The sequence below is a fragment of the Primulina tabacum genome, chromosome 11 (assembly GCF_025594145.1).
Source record: "Primulina tabacum isolate GXHZ01 chromosome 11, ASM2559414v2, whole genome shotgun sequence".
NCBI lineage: Eukaryota > Viridiplantae > Streptophyta > Magnoliopsida > Lamiales > Gesneriaceae > Primulina > Primulina tabacum.
Genome location: NC_134560.1, coordinates 34,614,821 through 34,641,797, shown reverse-complemented (window position 1 = coordinate 34,641,797; position 26,977 = coordinate 34,614,821). Strand labels below are relative to the sequence as shown.

The following is a 26,977-nucleotide window of genomic DNA, read 5'->3' as shown; positions in this document are numbered from 1 at the left end:
ACAATGGAGTTCTTTTGTTGATACCCCTTAAGCATTTGTAATTCTTTTGTAATGCTGCCATATGGCACCATTCCGCCAACTTTCCTTTGAGGAAAGAGGCTCTTCTTGCCAGCGTATCTGGATTACCAGGTACGTATTCCCTTATGAGCATTTCTTCCAAGGGCTTGGCATTTTTGCGAAGAAAAGCTGCATAGCTATATCTTCTTCGACTCCTGAATTCCATCGATATTTTGTGAATAACATGATGTATTCATCTACTAAACATATATCGTGTAATTCAAGACTATACAGAGCCTGAGTATATTTCTTCCTCTTCTCTGTATCTTGGCTGTTAAAATAGTCTACTCCTATAAATTGTGCTTTAAATAGGGTAGCCATTTTTCCGGCTATCTCGCTTAGAGATTCTCCGGCCTAGGACTGACTCTTTCATTTCTGATGAAGTCATGTCCCAAGCAATTTTCACTGATCCCATAAGACTCATTTCTAAAAGTTTAATGAATCCTTCTTTGTTGAGATTAAGTTTACCTGCTGCGATTCTCATAGCAGATGTCCAATCATCTATGAGATCTTCTCTGTTTTTGAAATCTAATACATCAAGGTTAAGCATAATCCTATAAGGATGTATAGGATCTAAAACAGTCTTCCCGTAGGGTGTTTGGTGCAAGGGAATTTGACTTCTCCTTGTCCTTGTCTCTGCTGGGTGTGAACCTCCACCAGTATGGAAATCAGATTGAGATTCTCTCATGTTTATATTATGAGATCCCACACTTTCTCTTGGTGGTTCCTGAGTAGATGACCAGGTTATAGCAGGTATTTCACCTCGTGCTGTGTTCATCTTTAGATCTACTATAAGATTTGCGAAGGATTCCGCAAGCTCTTGTAGATCCTCCAGACCAATCCTTTCTAAAGTTGTCATCAGATTAATTTCTTTTATGAGACAGACTTAATTAGATTGATCATCTTTTTTTCTTCGGTCAAAGGTTTTGACACCACTCTGGTCTTACCTTGTTGATGTAACAAAGGTTCGGTACCAAATGGTGGTGGTAACCATCCTCCTGAAGTTCTTTTACTAGAACTTGGTTGTTGTTCTAGTTTCTGAATTCTTGTTTGAATATCTTTTAATGTTCCAAGAATTTCTTCCTGGTTTTTAAGGATTTCTTCAACTCTTTGAGGTACAAAATATAGCATATTGCCATAATTTTGTACTGTCTTCTGAATTTCTCTAAGATCTGAAGAGAGCTTAGAGGAATCTGGAACTATTTCCAAGAACTTATTTGTTTGAATCATAAGTTTACCTGAGAGTGCTGAAGCATCCATTTCTTCTTCTGATATCTAACAATAGTTAGATTAACTTGTGTATATTCCAAAGTATTGGAATAAATCTTGTAAATTATTTTTCTCGAACCTAAGTTCGGATTCATAATATTTTCAAAATTCTCCTTCTCATACAATTAGTTACTAGTAATAATAAAATCTGTGTATGAAATAAATTAACCTTATGCTCTGATACCATTTTCGAAAGCGCGAGGATCAATTAAAATCAAATAAGAAAGAAGGACAATTTTGGCATTTTGAAAATTATTTTCTCTTTCCAGTTATCAAAACACAATTTCTTTTTAAAAAATGTACTGATACACAATTTTCCCATAGTTTAACAAAAAACAATTAAACAAATTTTGATGACTAATCTTAATCCAGTGAACTTAATTTGACCTAGGTTTAAGGAATCATTTCTCCGGATGCCATATCTTTAGACATCGAGAAGCGACACCATATCCAACACTATCGGATCTGTACGGTGCATTTGAAGATCAAGCAAGATGAGTGCGGATATGGCGGCAGCGAGCACACATGGGAATCTGGACGAACAGATTGATCAGCTCATGCAGTGCAAGCCTTTGTCTGAGCCCGAGGTTTTTTCTTGCTTCCTTTCGTTTTTGAATATCTTGTTTCGTTTTTCTTTGTTTTGGTATAAAGATCTGGTCTGGTTCATATGGTTTCGCTGACTTTTGGAGAGATGCAAGATAGTTTCTTTATTTTCCCTGCACGTTCTATGCTTCGATGTTTTATCCAATTCGAGCTTTAAATTCGACCATTTCATTTGTAATTATTTGTTATTTTTGGGTTCTTCTTGTCGGTTTTAGGGAAAAAATTGATTGCTTTGACAGCATAAATTAAATAAATTGCGTACAAGTCAAAAGCTTTTGTTGTTTTAGATAGCCGCAGTTAGGGTATTATTGTTGGAGTGTCAGGATTTTCCGTTAATGAATGCGTGGCTTCTTATCTTGAGGTAATATTTTCTGTAGTGTACGTTTATGCAAATTTAGGTGATTGATGAGTGGGGATATGTGGTGTTTTCTTATTTGAGCATTTGATATTTTGCTTTATAATTGAACAATTATATTTTTTAAGGGACGACGAATATTACCCAGAAGGGCTAGAAGAAGGAAGGGGGAGATTGAAAGTTCATGGACATTATCAATTCTTGAAAGAACATGATGTTTGTAATTATGTTACTGTTGTTTTCCGTTTATTTAGAGGCTCAGGCAACATTTCTCAAATAATTGAGGTAGCTTGGTAACTAAGAAGACATTTGGAGACTCTCTTCTTGATTCTAGCTTCATTTAGTTATGATAATTGATAAATAACCATGACATTATGCTTTATATTTGATCAAAGGATTGGCTGGCCACTGGTAGTTTGACTTTTAATTAACGTGTTCTTTATTATTTATCCACATGGTGAAAACATAATATTTAGTGTAGGATGGGATGTTTCTCACTTTGTGAATGCAGGTTAGGACCTTATGTGAGAAAGCTAAAGAGGTACTAATGGGGGAAAGCAATGTTCAGGTATTAAAATATATATATGTATAGTTCACGTTTACATCTGGTGTGAGTGTGTTCATTGATTAGGTTATTCATTTCTTGTAGCTTGACAAAGAATAACGGTATTTTTAATGTTTTATTATCATCAAATCAATTGCCGAAGGATGAAGCCACATTTATGCGACATAGTTTTTGCAACAACTATATTCAAACTTTTTTTTTAATAACAAACAATATTTTATTAATAATATGATAAGAATTAAGTACAATAGTGGACTAATGGTCCACATTCAACAGGAAGTATATAATATCAATGTTGTATAATGATACACATAAGCTCAATCTCGCAATATATCTAAGATCGGCACATTTTTAAGTCATCATTAGTGTCGATCCACGTAGCAACTTTGATCTTGATTTTATCCCAGCACTGTTCTATAGTGTCTTACTTATTTTAAAAATTCTTCGATTTCTTTCGAGCCATATTGTCGAGCATATGCCTTGAACCACCACTTGCCAAAAAATTCTTCGTCTCGGTTGTCCTAGATCCATAGAGAATAAATCCCTCGTTACTTAGGCACCACCCAAACTAGTTCCATCTCCCGCTCGTGAATGCACAATGGATGAGCATATGATCCTGAGTTTCGTTTCATTTCTACACAACATACACCAATTTGGGCACGTAGCAATTGAGGGCCACTTTTTTTGCATCATCTCCGAGGTCGGCAGCTTACCCTGGCCTGAATCGCGATCCACGAGAATACCTGAATTTTTGTTGGAACCGGGACCTTCCAAATAACATGGAAAAGAGGAAAAACGGGGAAGTGACTTTGGGAAAAAAGACTCGAAGAAAGATTTGTCTGAGAAAATACCACAAGAATCCCCCCTCCACACACGATAATCATCTACCCCTTCAACCAACCTAGTCCTCTCTAACACACCTAATAACTCAGACAACTGTAAAAGCTCCTCATCTTTCACGGCCCTTCTAAAATGAAAATCCCAGGAATGGGTAAACATGGAATTATCAAATTAAACAAATGTGATATAGGCAAATTGTGAACCACAGATAACTGAAATAATGCCGGAAAAAGTTCTTTAAAAGAATAATCCCCCCACCACCTGTCTTCCCAAAATCTAGCCTGTTACCTCCTCTCAACTTAATCGAAACTAGCTGCTGAAAAATCGGGTATAGTCGGGAAATAAACTTCCATGGACACCTGAATGTCACGTTTCTTGCTAGACCCGCATCCCACCATTCTCTTGTAACCCTATTTACTTACATTGATCTTCTTCCAAAACTTCCATGAGCACCTGAATGTCACGTTTCTTGCTAGACCTGCATCCCACCATTCTCTTGTAACCCATATTTACTTACATTGATCTTTTTCCACAACGTCCCATTTTCCGCATTAAATCCCCACCACCACTTCCACAACATAGCCTTGTTTCTCAAAATAATATTCCCAACACCCAATCTGCCTTTTTCCTTAGGTTTGCACACATGTTCCCACGCAACCAAGTGACTATAAACTTCTCCATCCGCTCCATCCCATAAAAAGTTCGTTGAAATCTTATCCATCAGTTCCGCTATACCTTTAGACACCCTAAAAAGAGACATGTAATGTATCGGGAGTGCATTTAAAACCGACGTTATCAAGGTTAATCTTCTCCCTCTTGACAAAAAAACTTTTTTCCAACTTGCCAATTTTTTCGACATCTTAGACAAAATGGGGTCCTAGAACGATGCTTGTAACGGATTTCCACATAAAGGCACTCCCAAATACTTAATCAGCCACTTCTCCTTACCACATCCAATTTGTTGTGCTAACAACTCAACTTCTTCTTGTTCACAGTGGATACCCGACAAAGTACTCTTATCCCAATTGATTTTTAATCCAGACATATCGCAAAAAGATCTCACAACTTGCACCAAAAACCTGATATGGTCCTCATTCCTCATAAAGAAAAGTGTATCATCTGCAAACTGAATGTGAGATATCTCTATCCTGCTCTACCAACCTCGATCCCCCTTATTAAATTCCCGTCCTTGACTTTATCAATCAATCTCCCCAACACATCCACTACCAAATTGAACAAAAAATGAGACAGTGGATCACCTTGTCTAAGCCCTTTATATGCTTTAAATTTACCGCTTGGCCTCCCGTTAATCATAACAGAAAACGATATATTCGACACACATCCTTTGATCCATCTTCTCCATCTCCCTCCAAACCCCTTTTTCATCAAAACAAAATCCAAAAAATCCCAACTCACATTGTCATATGCCTTTTCGAAATCCACCTTCAATACCCACCCTTTCTTCTTCTTCCTCCTTCCCTCTTCGAGTAGTTCATTCGCTATAAGACCACAATCGAGTGTTTGTCTTCCCTCAATGAAAGCATTATGAGACTCGGTTATTGTCTCTGCTATCACATTCTTGATCCTTGCTGTTAAAACTTTTGCTACTATCTTATACAAACTTGTTGTAGGCTAATCGGTCTGAAATCTTTTACTTCATTTTTATTTCGGATGAAACGAATATATGTTTCATTGGTTACGCCATTTATGATTCCGCTTTGAAAGAACTCATCGTAAACCTTCATTAGATCTCCTTTGACTATATCCCAACACTCTTGAAAAAATGCCAAAGCCGTCGGCCCCCGGACTCTTACATCCATCACACTGAAAAACTGCTTTCTTGACCTCCTCTTCCGAGAACTGTTTTTCTAACGTTCGACTCAAATCTCCATCAATGGGGCACCACTTCACTCCTTCAATACCCCAACATCTCGACTCAGACAAACTATTCAACTCTTTAAAGAACTTCAAAATAATGGATACAATTTCATCCTCATCACTTGTAACCGATCCATCATCTCTTTCCAATCTGTTAATGGTAGCCTTACTCCTCCGTTGAGTTAAGAGCGAGTGAAAATCTTTTGTATTGTGATCCGTATCTTTAATCCATTTGACCTTGCTTTTTTGGTTATTGATTTGATTCTTTCGACATATTCACTCTTCTAACAACCATTTTGCTTCTTTTCTTTCATTAGATACTTCTTCCGATCCCCGACCCTTACTCTCTAATTCATCCAGTCTGCTGATCTTACCTCTTAACTCTGCTGATTTCATTTCCACCATCCCATGAACCTCTTCATTCCATCTTCTAACGTAACCCTTCATTGCCTTGAGTTTCATCATAAATTTATACCCCTTCCATCCTTTGATATCCGCATTGTTCCACCACGATAGGACCAAATTTTTAAAGCTTTGTGCCTCAACCACACATTCTCGAATATAAAAAGCGTTGGTCCCCACTTACTTTTTTCGAAATCCAAGACCACTGGAAAATGATCTGAGGTGATTCTTGGCAAGAGTGTTTGTCTATAAAATGGATAAATTTCAGTCCATCCAGCCGTGAACTAAGAATCTTTCTATATTCAAACTGGTTTAGTGGTTTATCATAATCGAGAAATCTTAATTGGTGGGGCTTGCTCTCATTGAGTAATTTTCTCAGATGCTGCACCATCACATGAAACAATTGATTCTTTACATAGCTATGCGGTTATGTGGCAAACATTACCTTTTTAGGCTGTTTAATCTCTGTACACTCACAATTTTGGGGCTTTGTGAAATCTTAAGACTTTCATTAATTTTATTTAAAACTTTTCAGATCTTTATTTATTTAAGAATTTTTTTGGTGCCATGTGGCTTCTGAGAGTAATAGTTTTCTAACAGGTTAGTTAATATTCATGCTTCTTTTGGAATTAATCATATTTTCTTAAACTTTAATCAACAATGGAATCCTCAAATGTGCTTTTTTCGATCCTGGTGCTTAAATATTTAGTTATCTCGTAATATTTAGATCAATGCCTCCAGAATGTGCCTCTAGGCAATGGTCTTAAAACCGTCTTTTCGAAAATTTACTCTTTTTGAATTTTTATTTTAGTTGTTTTGATTGATACATATAATTTATGGGCTTGTGTGGGTATAATTCTGCATGAGCAATAATTCAAGTTTCATTCACTAATATTTCTCTTGCCAGTTAGATGCTAGAGTGATTTCTTTGTTTGTGTATGCAGCCTGTAAAAAGTCCTGTGACTATTTGTGGTGATATTCATGGTCAATTTCATGACCTTGCCGAACTTTTCCGCATTGGAGGGAAGGTATCATAATTATTTGTGTCTCGAAAGAAACGGAGTTGAAGTTGAACTGTTTTTTAACTCTGACATCAGGTTTTGGGGAATATAATTATTTTGCAACATGGGGATCCAATTAATTAATCATGTGGCATTCTCTCTTAAATGATTAAATGTGTTTGCTTTATTTGCTGTGCATTTTCCCTTTCATGGTGCTATTATCACTTGTTTTGATGCTGGAGTTTGTTTAACTTCCTTTAATGCGTTTTTTTTGCACACACGCCTTACATGCAAGAGTCTTCAAAGACAAGTAAATTTATTAAATCCATTTCTTTTGTGTCCAAATTATTCTTTTTTCCTTATGACGCGTCACTAGTTCACTGGAATGGGTATGTATAGGTATACTTCATTTGCTGTTTAAGATATTGACTGAGGGGTTAGTGAATACCGATGGAATTGTGGGATTATTCTTCTTAGTTCTTCTATTTTTGTCTTTACTCAACTTAATTGATGTATAACTATTTTATGGTTTGGGCCAAACTGAGTAATTAATATGTTTCATCTGCTTGTTGACAGTGTCCGGACACAAATTATCTATTCATGGGTGATTATGTTGATAGGGGCTACTATTCGGTCGAAACTGTAACTGTAAGTATGTTTCATGATTTCTTTGCCTAATACTGATTTTTGGCTGTCTTCCTTTTCTGGCATGAAAGATGCTTATAAGACTTGCCTGCAGCTTTTAGTGGCTTTGAAAGTTCGGTATCCTCACCGGATCGCAATTCTACGAGGAAATCATGAAAGCAGACAGGTATTCATTTACATTCTCTGTTCTCCTCAACATGTGGCAGAATGAGCTCTTGATGTTACTTTTTTGCAAGTTAGTGTTAATATATGTTACCTTCGCTTGGAAGAAAATGTGAGAGTGTTGAATGCTAATCTTTTTACATGGAATCCATAAAAACAAGATCAAGTCTTCATCAGATATGAAGTTTGTACAAGCTGTACTTAGGATTAATTGCCTTGGTTAAGAATATATGTGTTAAGGAATTATTAATTGAACCACACTCTTTTATTTTTTATGTTGATTATATGTTTGTTTTTTGATGCATGTGGAGTTGTAGCTTTGATAAAAGAAATGTATATTTTATTGTTAAGAATGCACATGCAGCTTTTTGGCAATCCTTTTTTCTCTTTCTAACGGATGAGTAAGCATTATCATCTTATAAACTTTACTATCTAATCCTTTCCAGACAACAACTAATGAGTGCATCATATCTCTTAATAAGCTAAACTCTTCCTGCATAGTTCAACGGAAAGACCTTATTAAATGGTTATGTTGAGTTGGTATATATTATGATAAACTGGCTACTAACTAAGATATTTAATTTTTTCATCATGCTGATTCACAATCGTTAATAGGGTGCAAGTTCTTGAAGAATTTATTTTTGTAGGAAACCGATAATAAATATGGAAGAATGAGAAAATCTAGAAAGCGAGGGCAGAGGACACAAATGAATTTTTAAGGAAATGAGTAGTCATATCACAATGTTTATGTTGCACTTTTAGCACTTCTGGATGAATATGTTGAAGAAACTTGTAAATCAAAACCTTTATTAGCTTAAGTCTAATCATTTAATTTCATTATGATGATACTAGGTATTAAAACTGGGTTGTACATCTCTATTTTTTGTAAAATTGGTCAAAAGGAAGTCTTATCAGTTGCATGTGCATTTTACATGTATTAACTAATTATGTGTCATTGATAAAAATGTGAGGACATTTTTCGAGTTACGCTTAATGTAAATTGGCTAATGGATGTGTTATTTTCTAGTATTAAAATTTGTTTATTTGTCTTAATGCTTGTTTTATTTTACAGATTACACAAGTCTATGGGTTTTATGACGAATGCCTGCGGAAGTGAGTTCTATATGTCCTCGTGATTGGCTTAAATCTAGCTCAATATTTATTAATTTACTTTCATTTCCTGATCAGAAATTTTTAAAAACAATATTCGTTAAAATTAACCAGATATTTTGTGTTCATAAACATGAAATGATAAGATCAGATGGGTACATTATTCTGCATTTATATGCTCTGTATCATAATGAAATATTGCATGTTCCAGAAACAAGTAATTTTGAGTAGAAAAGATAATTAAATTTATCTTATGCATTATGGAGGCAGTTGTGGAGGGGATGGAATGATGGTTTGTTTTTTGATATGTTGTTTATTCACATGTCATCAAATTGTTCAGACTTGGTAGTTTATTGCTTTAGTCACCCCTTCATTTGATTCATTTGCTTTTTGCTCATGTCACTGGGCATACTTCTAAACTTCGAAGATTCTCCTGATGTTGATGTTTTGTATAGTTGGTTGCAATAGTATATATTTCATGTGCGTATTATTAATAATTATTAATTGTGGTGTTGTAGAATATTGATTTTTACATGTTCACGGATATTTTGAATATTTTTGTCCACTAGATATTTGGGAGGAGAAAAATTGTATGGCTTTAATTGACATTAACATGAAGCATGGGATAGAGATCTGAAATGACACAAGAGGCTTAATGGTTGAAGCTCTTGAATGTGCCTCATAGCACGAGTGCAATCCCTTCCAGGCGCAACTAACTTTGAATGACTTGGATGGAATATGTGCTTTATGTTATAAGAGGGGGATTGCGAATTTGTCTTCTGTTTCACAATCTAGTGTTGATGGATTATATGAATGAGGGATACTATTATTTAAAATGCTACTTTTTAATGGTGTAATCTCTATGGGTTTCCCACATTAATTTTCTCATTTCCATCCCAAATTAATTCAAATATTGATTTTTTATTCTGATTGTAGATATGGAAATGCTAATGTATGGAAGACATTCACCGATCTGTTTGACTACTTACCTCTGACTGCATTGGTAATTCTTTATTATTCTCTATGTAGCTTCTAAATGATTTTTGTTTTAAAAGGTTAAAAAGATTATTTTCCAGTTGATTGTGTTGGTCCCTGGATTTTCTGATAAATTGGTTTTGAGATAGCTGCTACTCTTTCCCAGTCGTATCGGAAATGTAGCAATTAATGAAGTAATTGAGTGAATCGAATTGGTAGTTATTATGTGGAGGTGCTGGTTTTGAGTCCAAAGTTTTATGATTTATTTAATTTTGTTTCGATAGATCATGCAAGTTGTTAACAACCTATATTTTCAATAGGTTGAGTCAGAAATATTTTGTCTCCATGGTGGATTATCCCCCTCTATTGAAACACTTGATAATATAAGAAACTTTGATCGTTTCCAAGAAGTGCCGCATGAAGGTGCAATGTGTGATCTGTTGTGGTCTGATCCTGATGATCGTTGTGGTTGGGGTATATCACCTCGTGGTGCTGGTTATACTTTTGGCCAGGCAATTTCAGAGCACGGTTCAAATTTTTCTTGTTTTCGTTCATTTTTTCTTTTGATTAATCCTGCATTCTATTCCTGCCTATATTTCAGGACATATCAGAGCAGTTTAATCACACCAATAATTTAAAACTGATTGCAAGAGCTCATCAGCTTGTTATGGAGGGATACAACTGGGCCCATGTAATTACTGCAATTCAGAATTCTTTGCCTTTGATTTTTTATATTTACTAGTTTTAGAAGAGGTGTTTTCAGTTGAAATACAGACCTTTTTCACTTTGACAAATCGGATCTTCACTTCCTCCTCAGGAACAAAAGGTTGTCACTGTTTTCAGTGCACCGAATTATTGCTATCGCTGTGGAAACATGGCATCCATTTTGGAAGTTGATGATTGCAGAGAGCACACATTTATTCAGGTTTCATCTCTTTTGATATTCTTTATCAATGTTTTATATTTCTTTTTACTGGGAGTGCGGACTACTAGTTAATGTGTAGTGTTATCTATGTTCTTTCTACTTTGACACCTATAAGTGATTATTAGTTGATGGCACACCTCGTGTTTACATTATCTCAGTTTGAGCCAGCTCCGAGGAGGGGAGAACCTGACGTAACTCGAAGAACACCAGATTATTTCTTGTAAAAAGCTCTATACTCAGTAAACCTCTCAGGCCGTGCTCTCTTGTTAGCGTTGAGATTCAATCTTTAAGTTACCATGTTTTTCGAGAGTGACGAGGTATGTAAAATGAATAAGGCCTTCTGACCAAGTGATTTTCTAACTAAGAAGTTGTGAAGCAGATTAGTGATGCTAGCGTTTATCATTTTTTGTAGCTTTTTTGGATTCTTGACTTTGTTATTCATTAATTACTGCTTTTATTTATTTTTCTTTATTTTTTGTTTGATTATTGCTATAGAAGTAATTTGTAATGTAGTACTTAATTTCGAGGTTTCTTTTCATATTTTGAGTAGGTGCTGAAGTTTGTTCTACACTTAAAGTTCCGTTTGATTTCAGTAAGGATGTAGTCGAGCCGAACGTCATCATGCTTGAGCTCTGCTGATTTAGGATACATATAGGTTCGAGCAAATTTTATGAAAAGGTGAGACCAGCAAGAATAGTGAGACGCAGTCATACACTAGGTTTGAACAAAGTAACTATGATTGATTAAATACAATTTCGGGCAAAGTTTTCTGTGATAACTGCATGAATGAATGTAAATCAGTGTGACCATTGATAAATATCTTACGAAACTGCAATTCGCATTATCATCAAGTGATTCACTTTGAACGAACACTATTTGCTATTTTGATAAGGAGATAAAAATGGGCAATAACCCAATATTAATGGATCAACAATTAAGTGATTGGGCTACCAAATGAAGACTACAACAAAACCAAGCCCATCTTCTAAATCAGATGGATTCAAGTGCCGAAGCCTCAATGGTGGGCAAGGAGAGAATGAAACGAGTGCGCAAGGTAACTAAGGGATGAAAGATTACGTCACCTAGAAAAAGGACCACGTGATTGGGTCTAGGGATGTAAATGAATCAAATCGTTCGTGAGCTATTCAAAGCTCGATTCGATAAAAGCTCGTTTGAGCTCTGATATCCCAGGGATGAACCCATCAAGATCCGGCCCAAACTCCTGGCCCATCTCTAAGGCCCACAGTTGAATGACCCTATAACAAGTCCATGTATTCTCCTATAAATACCAGGTTTGAGAGTATGATTATGGATTCAATATATTGTTTTCAGCAGTACCCTTAGCTGCTCCCCTCATATATCCTCAGTCACTGACTTGAGCGTCGGAGGGGCTACGCCAGGACACCCTCCTGGCCCCCTTCTAACGGTCTTCTTCGTGATTTCAGGCCCAGGACACTTTCAAAACCCTGCGTCTGTACTAGTGACGCTTGCAGGAATCGAACCCTAAATTTTCCGTGAGTATCACTTGGCGCCGTCTGTGGAAAGATTTGAGTTGAGACGTAGAGATGGTAGGGAAGAGAGGGAGTAGAAGAGCTACCTCAGCATCATCGCGTCCTCAGAGGAGACCCGAACAGTCTCATGCTGAGGCAAGGCAGGAACAACCCCATCAGGAGGCGAGAACAGAACAGTCTCGTCAAGAGAACAAGGTCGAGCAACCCCGTCCTAATGAAAATGTGGGGAACTTGACCCTAGAGCAGTTGGGTCAATTTATCACTCGGACAGTGGATGAGGCCGTGAAGAAGAATCAAGAGTCTATGTTTGTAGAGGAACAGGCCGCCCGTCAGGAGCGTGAAGAAAATACTGAGGGCCACCATAGTAGGGTTGAAGAGACACAGCCCCACCAAAGTGGGGAGATTAGTGAGATGAGAGAAATGTGGAAGGAAATACAGATGTTGAGGCAGCAGTTGGGAAGCAGAGCGCCGACACCCAGGAGAGGAAGTCTTTTTTCACTAGCCATTTTAGAAGAATGGCTTTGTAACGTCCCAGATTCGACGACTGTCCTCACTGTATCAAGACAAGTCTTTCCAGCGTGCTTATGTCCTCACTCACACGCACCCTGGGAAACTTCCCAGGAGGTCACCCATCCCAAAATTGCCCCAAGTCAAGCACGCTTAACTTTGGAGTTCTTATGTGATGAGCTACCGAAAAGAAGATACACGTTTGTGATATGAGTAGTACAAATCAAATCTTTTAAGCCCTCTTCAACTGTACAGTCCATTACATTGAACAGTCTCGGAATCCCTCTCATTCCGGTGTGGGATCGGTTCATTCATGTTCCCTTCACCTAGAAGCCTGCCAGGAGCCGCTCATTGTCCGTGCAACTGATGGCACCGGCGATCACCCCCCGCTCTCTTCGGTCCCGGGCCTCACATGCCCACCAGCTTCCGCTTGGTTCGTCCCCAAACCACACCGTACTAAGAAAGGTCGGCTCTGATACCACTTGTAACGTCCCAGATTCGACGACTGTCCTCGCTGTATCAAGACGAGTCTTTCCAGCGTACTTATGTCCTCACTCACACGCACCCTGGGAAACTTCCCAGGAGATCACCCATCCCAAAATTGCCCCAAGTCAAGCACGCTTAACTTTGGAGTTCTTATGTGATGAGCTACCGAAAAGAAGATGCACCTTCGTGATATGAGTAGTACAAATCAAATCTTTTAAGACCTCTTCAACTGTACAGTCCATTACATTGAACAGTCTCGGAATCCCTCTCATTCCGGTGTGGGATCGGTTCATTCATGTTCCCTCCACCTAGAAGCCTGCCAGAAGCCGCTCATTGTCCGTGCAACTGATGGCAACGGGGATCACCCCCCGCTCTCTTCGGCCCCGGGCCTCACAGGCTTCCTCCAAATTTTCGACTGTCGAATGTGGGAGAGTACGATGAACATACTGACCCCAAGGAACACTTGGGGAGGTTTGAGAATGTTGCCCTGTTACATCAATATTCAGATGGGGTCAAGTGCAGGGTGTTTCTGAGCACGTTGGTGAGGTCAGCCCAGTAGTGGTTTAACACCTTGCAGCCGAACTCTATACGTTCTTTTGAGGACTTCTCAGCTGCCTTCTTGCACCGATTTGCTAGCAGCAAGAGACAGCAGAAAAATTATTTGAGTCTGTTCGTGATGAAACAGCAAGAGAATGAAACTTTGCGAGAATTTGTCCAGCGTTTCAACAGTGCAGCGTTGGAAATATCAGCGGCTACCCTTGACATCATGATAAGTGCCTTCACACAAGGACTGAGGGGAGGGGAGTTTTTCAAGTCGCTGGTCAAGAAGCCTTCGTCGAGCTATGATGATCTGTTGGCTCGAGCTGATAAATATGTAAACTTGAAAGATGCCCAATGGTACAGAAGGATGGAGAACTGGCCCAGAGGAAGTAGAGTTGAGGGAGCGGAGAAAGGAGAAAGGAAGAGGGGTGTGGGGGAAAGAGAGGAGGACAGAACTCGAAGTAGAGAACAATTCTCATCACATGTTCCTCTGGATAGGAGTCGTGACGAGGTGATGGAGGTGAGGGAGCCCGCGGGGAGGTGGGAGAAGTCACGAAGGGTTGAGTGCAAGTGCTAGATTGTCTTCGCGGGACAGACGAGAAAGATCCGCATCCGGGAGTCGACCGAGGTCTCGCCCGTCCCCTAGACGTGGTCAAGGCCCTCCATGGATGAATCAGAAGGTCAGGGGAGCAGAGATGGGAATGTAGAGGTCAAGATGTCCCTCAGGAGCCCAGTCGAGCCAAGGAGGGGAATCAATGAGGATAACCACCCTATGAGAGGAATGATTCATATGATCTCGGGGAGTGCTACTGATGGAGACTCTGGGCGAGCTCGGAAGGCACATGGGAGAAGGTTGGAGAACTTTGAGATATCTAGGGGTGCAGACTTACCACGAGACCCCGTTATCAGCTTTGGGCTGGAAGACCTCCGAGGCGTTGTGACTCCACATAACGATGCCTTGGTGGTGACGGCCACCATTGCCAATTATGATGTGGCAAGGATATTTATTGATAATGGAAGTTCCGTGAACGTCATCTTCAACAGCACGTTGGATCAAATGAAGGTGGAAGGATTTGAGTTTGAGCCGGTCTCCACCCCGCTGTATGGGTTTGCAGGACACGCCATCCCGCATTTGGGTCAGATTGTTCTTCCCTTATCCTTGAGGACTGATCCTCGGCGGGTAACAAAAATGATAGCGTTCACCGTGGTGGATACCCTTTCAGCGTATAATGGAATTCTAGGACGGCCAGCCCTGAAGGATTTCAGAGCCGTAGCTTCCACTTATCATCAGAAGCTTAAGTTTCCTGTGGAAAAAGGAGTTGGAGTCTTGTGCGGGGACCAAAAAGTCGTGCGTCAGTGTTATGAAGGGGTATTGAGGGAGAAGGAGAAAAAAGCGAGTATGGAGCTTAACATGATTAGGAAAGAAAGAAGTGGAAGAAGTGGGTAACTTTGTCCTATGGAGGTACAAGAGGAGCAGAGAAGAACGTTGGAGAATGCGCCGAGCAAGACTCTAAAGAGGCTCGGGAACTCTTACCACCTTAGAGAATATTAATCTTGACTTGAATTTTGTTGTATTTCGTTTCTGAATTTGTCATGTATAATTGGTTGTTATTCAATAAAGCCAAGTTCTTATATTATGTTCGTGGATGTTGCTGTATTATGAGGAGAAAAAATTTATTTTCCTGCTAAGGCATCGCCTAGCGGAGGAGCAGAGTTAGGGAGGACAAAATTTTATTTCTCTGCTAAGGTAGCGCTTAGCAGAGGAGCAGAGTTGGAGAGGAGAATAATTTTATTTTTCTGCTAAGGCATCGCCTAGCAGAGGAGCAGAGACGGGGAAGAGAAAAATGTTATTTTCCTGCTAAGGCACCGCCTAGCAGAGGAGCAGAGTTGGAGAGGAGAATAATTTTATTTTCCTGCTAAGGCATCGCCTAGCAGAGGAGCAGAGGCGGGGAGGAGAAAAATGTTATTTTCCTGCTAAGGTATCGCCTAGCAGAGGAGCAGAGTTGTGAAGGAGAAAAATTTTATTTTTCTGCTTAGGCATCGCCTAACAGAGAAGCAGAGTTGGGGAGGACAAAATTTTATTTTCCTGCTAAGGCACCGCCTAGCAGAGGAGTAGAGTTGGAGAAGAGAAATTTTATTTTCCTGCTAAGGTACCGCCTAGCAGAGGAACAGAGCTGTGAAGGAGAAAAATTTATTTTCCTGCTAAGGTATCGCCTAGCAGAGGAGCAGAGTTGGAGAGGAGAATAATTTTATTTTCCTGCTAAGGCACCGCCTAGCAGATGAGCAGAGTTGGGGAGGAGAAATTTTATTTTCCTGCTAGGCACCGCCTAGCAGAGGAGCAGAGTTTTGAAGGAGAAAAATTTATTTTCCTGCTAAGGCACCGCCTAGCAGAGGAGCAGAGTTGGAGAGGAGAATAATTTTATTTTCCTGCTAAGGCACCGCCTAGCAGAGGAGCAGAGTTGGGGAGGAGAAATTTTTTTTCCTGCTAAGGCATCGCCTAGCAGAGGAGCAGAGTTGGGGAAGAGAAAAATGTTACTTTCCTGCTATGACGTCGTCTAACAGAGGAGTTAGAGGGTGAATGTGAAGAATTTTTATTTTCCTGCTAAAGGCCCGGCTTAGCAGAGGAGTTATGAGATGATGAGGTGATAGTTTGATTTTTTCTGCTAAGGACCCGGCTTAGCAGAGGAGTTACGAGATGATGAGGTGAGAGTTTTATTTTCCTGCTAAGGCATCGCCTAGTAGAAGAGTTAGAGAGTGGGGATGTTGAATTTTTATTTTTCTGCTAAGGTATCATCTAGCAGAGGAGTTAGAGGGTGAAGGTGTTGAGGAATTTTATTTTCCTACTAAGGCATCGCCTAGTAGAGGAGCAGAGTTTGGAAGAAGATGAGTTAGAGGGTGGATGTATTGAATTTTAATTTTCCTGCTAAGGGATCACCTAGCAGAGGAGTTAGAGGGTGAAGGTGTTGAATCTTTATTTTCCTGCTAAGGTGTCACCTAGCAGAGGAGTTAGAGGGTGGAGGTGTTGAATCTTTATTTTCCTGCTAAGGTCTCACCTAGCAGAGGAGTTAGAGGGGGGAGGTGTTGAATCTTTATTTTCCTGCTAATGTATCACCTAGCAGAGGAGTTAGAGGGTGGAGGAGTTAGAGGGTCGGAGACGTTGAATCTTTATTTTCCTGTTAGAACATCGCCTAGTAGAAGAGAAGGAGAGTTGGATATTTTATTAGCCCTGGTGGATTTAATAACATCAAAGATAAACTCGTGAGAAGCAGTAAATTCAAATGCAAAATACTCGCGGAATAGGACCAACAGAACGAACCGAGCGTGGGCGAGTGTGAGGCGCGCGGGCGAGCGTGGGCTGCCAGGTGCGCGCGCGGCGGGGCTCGGCTGGGGGCGTCGGGCGAGCAGGTGCAAGGGCGAGCGTGGCGCTCGTGCAGGGGCGCTCGGCTGGGGTTGTGCGTTCGGGCGAGGGCGAGCTGGATGCTCGGGCTAGGGCGAGCTTGGCGCTCGGCGCTGGCAGGGGCTAGCGGCGAGCGTGGAGCGTGTAGGGGCGAGGGCGTGCGCGCGGCAGGGGCGAGCGTGCGCGCAGCAGGTGCGAGCTTGAGGCAGGGAGCGCGCGTGGCAGGGCGAGCGATGGGTGAGAGGCGAGCGCGCGACGGCTGGGGGCGCCAGGCGAGCAGGTGCGGGGCGAGCGTGGCGCTCGACGAGGGGCGAGCTCGTGGCAAGGGGCGCGCGCGGCAGGGCGAGCAATGGACGAGAGGCGAGAGCGCGCGGTAGGGCGCGCGCTGGCTTAGACAAGGCGTGCGATGGTAAAGCGTGGGCAGGGAGGAGCTGGTTAATGAATTTCGGCGGAAATTTTTGTGGGAGAAGTGAGAAATGAAGGAGAAAATTTTATGGGGGCGTTGCCCCCACACCCCCACGATCCCCGTAATTTTCGCAGTGGTGAACATCGTTCGTTAACGGCAAACGAAGTAGATTTTTCTAGTACGGTACGTCCTCATCGTCGATAAACCAAGGACAACACAACTAATCGAACTTTGAACCTACGATTCAGTTCGACTCGGGAGGGGGAGACTGGTGATACCCAAGGGATGAACCCATCAAGATCCGGCCCAAACTCCTGGCCAATCTCTAAGGCCCACAGGTGAATGGCCCATAACAAACCCATGTATTCTCCTATAAATACCAGGTTTGAGCGTATAATTATGGATTCAATATATTGTTTTCAGCAACACCCTTAGCTGCTCCCCCCATATATCCTCAGTCACTGACTTGAGCGTCGGAGGGGCTACGCCAAGACACCCTCCTGGCCCCCTTCTAACGGTCTTCTTCGTGATTTCAGGCCCAGGGCACTTTCAAAACCCTGCGTCTGTACTAGTGACGCTTGCAGGAATCGGACCCTAAATTTCCCGTGAGTATCAAGCTCGTTTAATGAGGCTCATTAAGATAAACAAACCAAACTCAAGCTTTACAGTATTCGGCTCGTTAGCTCGTGAACATGTTCGTTGGTAAGTTCATGAGTAATCTTTTAGATGAAAAAATAATAGTTTTGATATTTGATTTATTGATTTTGCATATTATTTATTAAATATATAGAAAAATCTATTAAATTTATTTATTATAATAAATTTACCAATTTTAATAAGAATAATATATTTTTCTTTAAATATATAATTTTATTTTAATTAATTTAATGAAAATTTAAATGTATAATTCATATTTATTAAGCTTGTTTAGGCTCGATAAAAGTTTGAATAAGCTCGTGAGCCATGCATATATTCGTTAAATAAAGCTCGAGCTCGGCTCGATTATAAACGAACCAAGCTCAAACATTCAAGAGTTGGCTCGGCTCGGCTCGACTCGATTCGATTACATCCCTAATTGGGTCTCATGCAATTATATTATTTAATAATATACATAAATGCATATTAGTACTTGTAACATATATATCATAATATTACATAAAAATTAATAAGGATGATGGATCATCAATACTATTAGAGCTTGTGAATTTGTGGCACCGTAGTAGAATCATTACCAATGGCACGCTGCATGTGAGACAGACATAGATCCAGACTCATAACTTAGGTGAATGCAGGGATGCAAATGCTATTTATTATAAGAGCTTCCAATATTTTATATGTCTTCACTTTGTGAATCGGACCCACCATCTTTCAGTTTAGATCTCCCACTATTCTAATAATTACATTTCAATAGTCATAAGGGATACATCTCGTGAGATGAAACGAGTCATAAATCAGGCTCACTTTAATAATATCAAATATTAACAAAATGAATTAAATAGTAAAATATCATAATATACACCTATCACATTGGTTGAGACTCTCGATCATCCTTCATGCATTTAATATCACATATTAACATCAATTAATTAAACAAATTTAATTAACTGATTAAACCATTCATCTAGTAGTTTTATTGCTAACCACCACAGTTATTAAAAAAGTTAATAAATTAAATAAAGTTGTTTATTTTTCCTTGAAAGAAATCATCTCCTGTTCTTTGTGGATTCGATCATACTCACCATTGAACTCATTTTACTTAGAGAGTAAGAATTTAAGTTTGGAGGCTCAATAACAACACACCACGTTTACCTACAAATGCTAGTCTCAAACTCAAGCTATCTTCATCTCTATTTTAGGCTGGCTGATTCGAAATATACAGTACACTTCTTAATGAGTTTCATGAACGCACATTTAAGAAACATACCTTTTCTATTATCCCCATTCCTATATTTGCACCTAGAGAATAGCTTATATTAAGATTGAATATTAACAAATGTCTTGAGAGTGATTTAAACCAACACTTTAATGTTTAAAATTAATATTATTAATTATGAAAAATATCTTCAACATACACCAACAGCCACTGACGTGTCACAAACTTTACCTCACGCTTTAGCTGTTGTGTCGTACGGTGGGAAAAAATGGCCGTGGCTTTGGCTACGCCACCGCTTCCTCCGCCACCGTCAATACGTCTCCGCCGCCCCTGCAGTTGCACTCTCCCTTCATCCGGCACTTCGACACCCAGCCGCCGCCCTGCTGTTATCCTTCCAGTTATTACAACTCTCTTCCTCTCTCTCTGTCGCTTATTTACCCGCTTTCACTATTTCCGTTTGTATTTTATTTTTAGAAGATTCATTCTCAAATTTTTGGCATGCCCACGTTCTTTCTAACATTACTGAATGTGGTTGTGGTCAAATGACAAAGAATTTGCGACATTTTTATTATTTTACTCTAATTACCCTTGAGCTCTTCAGCATTAGGGATGGCAATGGCACGGAGTGGGTGCGGGTTTGCCATTCCTATCCCCGTCCCCTAATCATATCCCTGCTCCCATCCCCGGATCTACCTAATCGGGGAATCCCCGTCCCCGAACCCGCGGGGATAAAATCCCCGTCCCCGTCTCCGAACCCGTTTGAAATACCCGAATATATTATTATATTTATATATATATATATATAAGTATTATATAAAATATACAACTGTATATGTATATATATATATATGTTATCGGGGCGGGTTTGGGAGGGTTTGGTATGAGGATAGGATTACCAAACCCGTCCCAATATATTTCTGGGATTTTTAAAAATCTCCGAACCCGAAACCAAACCCATTAACATATTCCCGAACCCGTCCCATTTCGGGTTTTCCCCACGGAGCCCCGAAACCGCGGGGAAAATTGCCATCCCTATTCAGCATTGTCCGAAATTTGGTCGAATCGAGTTACTCGCATCTTATGTCGAATCGAGATCTTATGTCTTACGGCAGACTTTAGTTGCATCTCCTTTGAGTTTTTTTTTTTTAATTATTTACACATGAGTAATTTTTTGTAGCAAATAAGAAAGTTTCATTCATTTATCCACTGAGTTTCTTTAGCATTGTGAAAATATCATGAGAGTGTCATTCAAATAGTTCTTTACGAACGCTTTTTCAGATATGGGATTCTAAAATTAATTTTTTTTGCCACCTCTCTCTCTCTTTTCCTGAAATCTTTGCCATAAGCCGGGGCTCAGTGTTTGTGGTTGTTTGAGATTGTCTCTGTCAGGGCTTAGGAAACAACACAAATGACTATCAGAAATTAGACCTTATCTTGAAAGACTATGGGGTATCCAGTGTGATTGCAAAGGTTTCAAGAATCGATTGGCTGCGAAACGCTGCTGGTTTGGTGGACTCGAACTATTGGAAAGGCAGTCTTCAACCTAGACCAGTTCTTAATTGGTACTTTTCTTTTGTAACCTTCTATTTTTCAAATCTAAGTATTCGAATGCATATTTCATTTATTTTCTTATTTGGCATTTCATTGCAGGTATCTTAAAAGGGTTGAAGAAGCAGTATATGAAGCAAAAAAATTGGTTCCAGGTATTTGTAATCGCTTGCCAATTTTCATTAGAACGTTACATCAAATTTGTAGCTGTCGCGGTTAGCTCTGCGCCTCCACTTTTGTGCCTTTCACAACCTGCATGTACTTTACCTTTGTTAAAATGGAATGCCTACTAGTTTGCCAAGGGCAGTTCATGTGTAAAATATTTAACATCCTATATGTATTGTTCAGATGGATTAAAGAAAGAAAATGGAATCCTAACGTTTATTCTCTAATATTTATTTGATTGCATCTATCCTTATTTTTATCTTTATAACCTCATGTTTTGCAATTTAAATTTGTTTGTAGTGTGATATGCCCCAAGGAAAAAATTATTATTGGAATCTGTTGAAACCTGTCCTAATTTTTGAGCTTAAACCTCGTAATTCGATTTCTAACCAAAAAACAAGCTAATTTTAAATACATTACGTAATGAAGGCATTCCATTGTAGATTCAAGGATATCGTTGATTGGGCACTCAGCAGGAGGATGGCTGGCTCGTGTTTACTTGCAAGAATTTGGGGCATCAGATGTTTCTTTATTGTTGACATTAGGAACCCCACACCTGTATGTTATATTTCATTTTATTGAAATTATACATCAGTTCTCTATGCCTTGTTACCCTTTGCTAGGAAGTGCTCTGTTTTTGTATCTAAAATGGAATTCTATGTAGTTTTTCCCTTCATGAATATAACTGCTCAATTAAATTCATGTTAGGGCACCGCCAAAAGGTGTATCGGGGGTAATCGATCAAACCAGGGGTCTCTTAAATTATGTTGAAAAGAATTGTGCAAAAGCAGTTTACTCTCCAGAACTAAGATATGTGTGCATTGCTGGCAGGTATTTGAAGCTTGTTCAATATTTATCCTTTTAGGATTATATCTAGACTATATTTGAGTAGCAATCACTGGATGCTGCAATGATGTTTATCCAGACTTCTGAAGCAGACCGAATATAATATTTCAGAGTTTTTACTCATTGACAGAATCATAATATTTTATAGTAGAGGTAAACCTTCATAAGTGATATATTATACACTTGCTAAAGTTGTTATATACAGTGACTAAAGAAGGTAAGATAAAGTTACAGCAATAATGAGGAATGCATCTTCTAAGCTTGGTTATTTGTGATTAAAGGAGGATTCATCACCCACCTTTAAAGGTTTTTGTATTAATAACGACTCCATAATGTGTGAACATAGCATTCTGGGCATGAGAGATTCCTTAAACGATTGGAATTTGATTGATAAATATATACATACGTGCATACAGAAAATCGGATGAGACTCGCACTTTTATTTCTTTGGGCTATATTCTGGGCACTTTCAAAACTACATTCCTGTGGTGGCTTCAGAAATTGCTAAATCATCGGAGAAAAAATTGCTGAGGGAAGTAACAATCTGGTTATTGTTCCTATAACATAATTTATAGAGGGCACTCCATGCAAATATTTTGCAGAGAAAAGTTACTAAGTTAAGCTTTCACGACTGATAATGATTGTTAATACATGATACTATAACTGGGAGTCGGCACTGAAGGTATCATCCTCTTGGTTGTTTGGATGGTGATATCGGATATGTGCCAAAAAGAACTGAATATAAAAGCAGGAATCTGTAAAAAGTTTTGTCCCCCTGATAAAATGGTCTGAACCGATTTGTGTGAATGGCAGGTACATTCAAGGGGTCCGTTTTCTTGGACTAAGTGATAACAATGATTCTGTAGATTTGATTGCACTTGACCAACAAGTTGGGGAAAACGGTTGTAGTAAATACTTCGCTTCCAGCATCTGCCTCCTTGCAAGCTCGATTTATTGGTCAAGGATATAAACAGGTAAATGGTTGGCAACATTTAAACTCCTGTTTTCTAGTTCCAATATTATTCCTGAAGAAAAGTTGTTTTCTTGGTTTTAGACAATCACATTTTCCCATTCTGCGTCATTTTTTTGTGGCATTCTTATCCTGTTCGGTATGTGATATCACTTGGAGAATGTATTAGGTTTGTGGGCTGGCAGATGTATGGGGAGATGGAGTCGTGCCAGAAATGTCTGCACATTTGGATGGTGCACTCAACATCAGTCTGGACGGAGTGTACCATTCGTCTGTAGGTTCCGACGACGAGAAAAGACCGTGGTATGGCTCTCCGGCTGTTGTTGAGCAATGGATACACCACCTACTTGACTAGCTACACAATTATTTTGCAGATGCACTTGGCAATTAGAATTAGTTTCCATGTGTTATCTTTCATTTTTCTTCATCGAACGAATATAAACTGATCAAATTTCTCCAACATACAGAATCAGATTTATCATGCTCTCATGTTTATTAATGACATTCTTTTCCATCAAAACCTTAAACATTTGCAGCACACTGAAGCCACGATCACAGTTAATAGCAAGTAAAAATTTGGTCATTTGAACTACTCGACCATACCAAACTAACCGAATTCCTTTGGTTTGATTACCGTAAAAAGTATGAATTAGGTCAATCGATCCAAACATGGTTTTCTCAGTTTGTGTTTGCTTGGTAGTGCAAATAATGCCCATATTTAAAATTTAAACACATCTAATCAGCCTGCTAACATGGAAATGCACAAGAGCGTAACCTGTTAACAACATACTAAAATCAAAAGAGCATATTACAAGCACTAGAACGCTTACATGTACTTGAAATACTTGAAAGCCAACAACAAACACAGGTAAGATTAATCTGCTTGTTTTGTACATGATCTCCAGCTAACAAAGTATCACAAAGATTAAGCTTGAGATTTTACAAGGTTTCAACAAGAAAAGATTGCCACTACGATTAATCAGCGATTAGTTATTCACGAAATGAGGAGAAAGCAGTTTTGTTATCTCTAAAAACCCGACCTTTTCTTTTCCGTTAAACAGAGCCTTGAGCTTCCCATCGCAAAAGATTTCTTTCTTGTTACTTGGATTCTGTACACAAACACAGCAGTGTCACTAAACATTCTGGAAAGCAAAAATCAGAAATTCATCACATGATATTTCATAACAAGTGGTTATGAAATTCAAAAGCATAAAGAACTATACAAGGGAGTGTATTTTGTTCACAAGGCCATTACGATGACTATTGTTTTGGTTTGGTATTTTTTTTTGAAAAACACAAGTAATACATACTTCTGCAAGGTCAACGTTAGCCTCATTAATGCAGAGGATGCGTGTTCCACACTGAACACAACACAAACAATGAATTGAAGATAAAGTAATCCATATATTCTGATTCATGTACATTCTCATCCAACACATTTGTCACAGTTTGGAATTTCTGTGCTTATCAAGAGAAAACAACTGCTTGACTGAAAAAGATATAGATGCTTTATCTGCTTCATAATAAGTTGCCCAGACAAAAACTAAATCGATACGTAATTAGATTCATCACATAAAGGAGGAGAGTAACTATAGGCTACACTGCTCAAAAAGAAAGAAAAATTCAAAGCAATTTATGATTTCGATATACATTGAGGTCCAATTATAACCATGCACAGTTTGGCTATTGTGAAAGATCTATAATATTGAAATAATAAATTGAAAGTTATAGATAACATAACTATTTTTAACTCCAATTATTGTAAAATTTGAGTCAAACATAGGATGTAACAAAGACTTGGAGTCCTACATATAACGCACCAAATGGTGCCCTAGAGTTTCAAGCAGATGATACATGCAAAGTTTGATCTTTTACCATAAAAGAAAACATGTCATCAAAAGAACAAGGCTTCAACCTAAAGTAGTTTTTATAATAGCACATGCTTTGAATAACATCAATACATTTAGGTGTCACGTTACTACAGTAGCATGAAAAATATTTTATGCCTTATTCAAGCAAAGAGTAATGGGTGATGATATTTTAGACTTTAGACTTATTACAATTATCACATCATCTTACGCTTAATGTGGAACTTACATGCCACAATGTTCAAAATGCAAGGAAATATGAATGACAGTGACCTCTAAGGTGCTTTTAAGCGTCAACGGTAAAGTACCCAAAAGAAGAAAGGCAAGTGAAATTAGATGTATAAGAACCCATAGTGATACCTGTAGATTATGCAGCTTGATATAACCCCAAACTTTCTTAAGAGCTTCAACACGAGAAATTTCTGAGGCACCCACAAAGTTACGCAGTGTGGGGGACACTGGCTTTGCTTTCAACAACCCCGTAGGCGAACTCTTCTTGTCCTTAGTACCGGCGGCAGCTGCGGCGGGTTTATTGCTGGAGGCGGAGAAGTTGGGTTTCGGGGAAGGGGCTGCGGCGGACTTGGCGGCGGAATACAAGGCCCTGCAGCCCCGGAAAAGCCCAGAAGTAGGCGCCATTGGAATTTCTTCAATTTGATCTGTGCGTGATGCAGAGAGTGTTGACCGGCGAATTTAGGGTTCATTCAAAGTGGAAGACTCTACATCACTGCTATATCAGACATAATTTTTGTTTATTAAAAAAAACATTATTTATTTAATAAATAAAGTATTATTTATCTTTTAGTATTTAAAATCATTAATTAATTAAACATATTTAAATCATTTTCCAACAAAAAATAGTAAAAATATAATAACACTTCACTTGTGGATTTTTTTTAAAATAATATAAAAATAAAAAATAATTAAAAATATTGCACTTTCAAAACTTATACAAAAGTAGTACAAGTGTTTTCCGGATTTTTATTTATTTTTAAAAATATATTTTATTTAAAAAATAATCGGTAAAAAAAACCCAAATATTGTGAATTTGTAGCTGTCTATCACAGATTCAGATTTTGATCACTTTTTTATTCACGCGCAAATGACACAACATTTTTTTGCTATATAATTGAGAGTTACGATTTATCATTTTTTTTAACATCAGTTCAGATATGAATAAGTCTCTTGCAAGATGGTCTTACCAATCTTTATCTGTGAGACGAATCAACCCTACCGATATTCACAACAAAAAATAATACTCTTAGCATAAAAAGTGATATTTTTTCATGTATGACCCAGATAAGAGATTTGTCTCACAAAATACGACCCGTGAAACTGTCTTATACAAATTTTTGCCTTCAAATGTTTGATTTTTGAGCTAACAACAAGCAATATTTGGTCGTTTTAGTAATTTACGTGCAAAATATATATTATATTTTTATGAATATTAAAATAATTTCATTTTGTAATATTCTGATAACATTTTTCATTAATTTCAGGTTGTAATGTTATTCTTTCATTTATCACCAATTTCATAGGAACACTTTTGAAATAATAATTTTACTAATTAATATTTTTTTATAAAGGTATTATTTGTTATTACATATTAAAATTATTGTTTGTAATTTATTTTATTACTCTTATAATGAATGTATGTATTTTTTTAGTATTGTCGATGTGGTTTTTTTAAATATAATATAAAAAATAATTATATTTTTTCAATGGAGTATTTAGATTGAATCATGTTTATATTTAGATTAAACAATAACACATAAAACATGTGATCCAATAATTTTTTTTTCTTGGATTCCACCTTTTTTATTTTTTTAAATTATTTTATTATTGAACCTACTATCTCATTTGTGACAAAAATATATATGACTAAAATAAAACTTATTTATATAAGTTAGCAAATTAAGTGATTAGTTAAAAATATTTTAAAAGATTAATTTTAAAAGAAGACCAAACATTTTTATTATTATTCTTATAATAAAAATATTTTCTAATGATAATAGTAATAAATTTATATGAGTACACATACTATTAATAAATGTTTTTTCATAATCCTCATTAACG

General features: G+C 38.2%; 3 protein-coding genes across 3 annotated transcripts; 2 read left to right on the top strand and 1 right to left on the bottom strand.

The window, feature by feature from the left end:
• Positions 1 to 1,688: 1,688 nt before the first annotated feature.
• Positions 1,689 to 11,270, top strand: LOC142517854 (serine/threonine-protein phosphatase PP2A-2 catalytic subunit-like). The gene is made up of 11 exons (XM_075620341.1): positions 1,689 to 1,913; positions 2,796 to 2,852; positions 6,914 to 6,997; positions 7,547 to 7,618; positions 7,710 to 7,781; positions 8,850 to 8,890; positions 9,824 to 9,890; positions 10,183 to 10,374; positions 10,464 to 10,553; positions 10,680 to 10,787; positions 10,946 to 11,270. The coding sequence occupies exons 1-11, from the start codon at positions 1,821 to 1,823 to the stop codon at positions 11,009 to 11,011; spliced, it is 942 nt and encodes a 313-aa protein (XP_075476456.1). The 5' UTR covers positions 1,689 to 1,820; the 3' UTR covers positions 11,012 to 11,270.
• An 8,421-nt stretch (positions 11,271 to 19,691) lies between these two features.
• Positions 19,692 to 23,535, top strand: LOC142518784 (uncharacterized). The gene is given in 8 exon segments (XM_075621599.1): positions 19,692 to 19,904; positions 20,897 to 21,069; positions 21,158 to 21,210; positions 21,664 to 21,778; positions 21,929 to 22,051; positions 22,880 to 22,993; positions 22,995 to 23,040; positions 23,206 to 23,535. Coding segments are annotated over 8 exon segments (939 nt in total). The 5' UTR covers positions 19,692 to 19,775; the 3' UTR covers positions 23,392 to 23,535.
• Positions 23,536 to 23,881: 346 nt separating this feature from the next.
• Positions 23,882 to 25,639, bottom strand: LOC142518163 (upstream activation factor subunit UAF30-like). Its single transcript, XM_075620869.1, has 2 exons — positions 25,265 to 25,639; positions 23,882 to 24,145 (listed from the first exon to the last, which is right to left on the bottom strand). Exons 1-2 carry the CDS (start codon positions 25,538 to 25,540, stop codon positions 24,023 to 24,025), a joined length of 399 nt encoding a protein of 132 aa, XP_075476984.1. The 5' UTR covers positions 25,541 to 25,639; the 3' UTR covers positions 23,882 to 24,022.
• Between the last annotated feature and the right edge of the window lie 1,338 nt (positions 25,640 to 26,977).

Bases quoted from the DNA above. Each gene is read 5' to 3' on its own strand.
- LOC142517854 (XM_075620341.1), top strand. From the start codon at position 1,821: ATGAGTGCGGATATGGCGGCAGCGAGCACACATGGGAATCTGGACGAA. The intron at 9,891-10,182 runs GTAATTCTTTAT...TATTTTCAATAG, and splicing joins ACTTACCTCTGACTGCATTG to GTTGAGTCAGAAATATTTTG. The intron at 10,554-10,679 runs GTAATTACTGCA...CTTCCTCCTCAG, and splicing joins AGGGATACAACTGGGCCCAT to GAACAAAAGGTTGTCACTGT.
- LOC142518163 (XM_075620869.1), bottom strand. From the start codon at position 25,540: ATGGCGCCTACTTCTGGGCTTTTCCGGGGCTGCAGGGCCTTGTATTCC. The intron at 24,146-25,264 runs GTATCACTATGG...GTTTGTGTACAG, and splicing joins TCAAGCTGCATAATCTACAG to AATCCAAGTAACAAGAAAGA.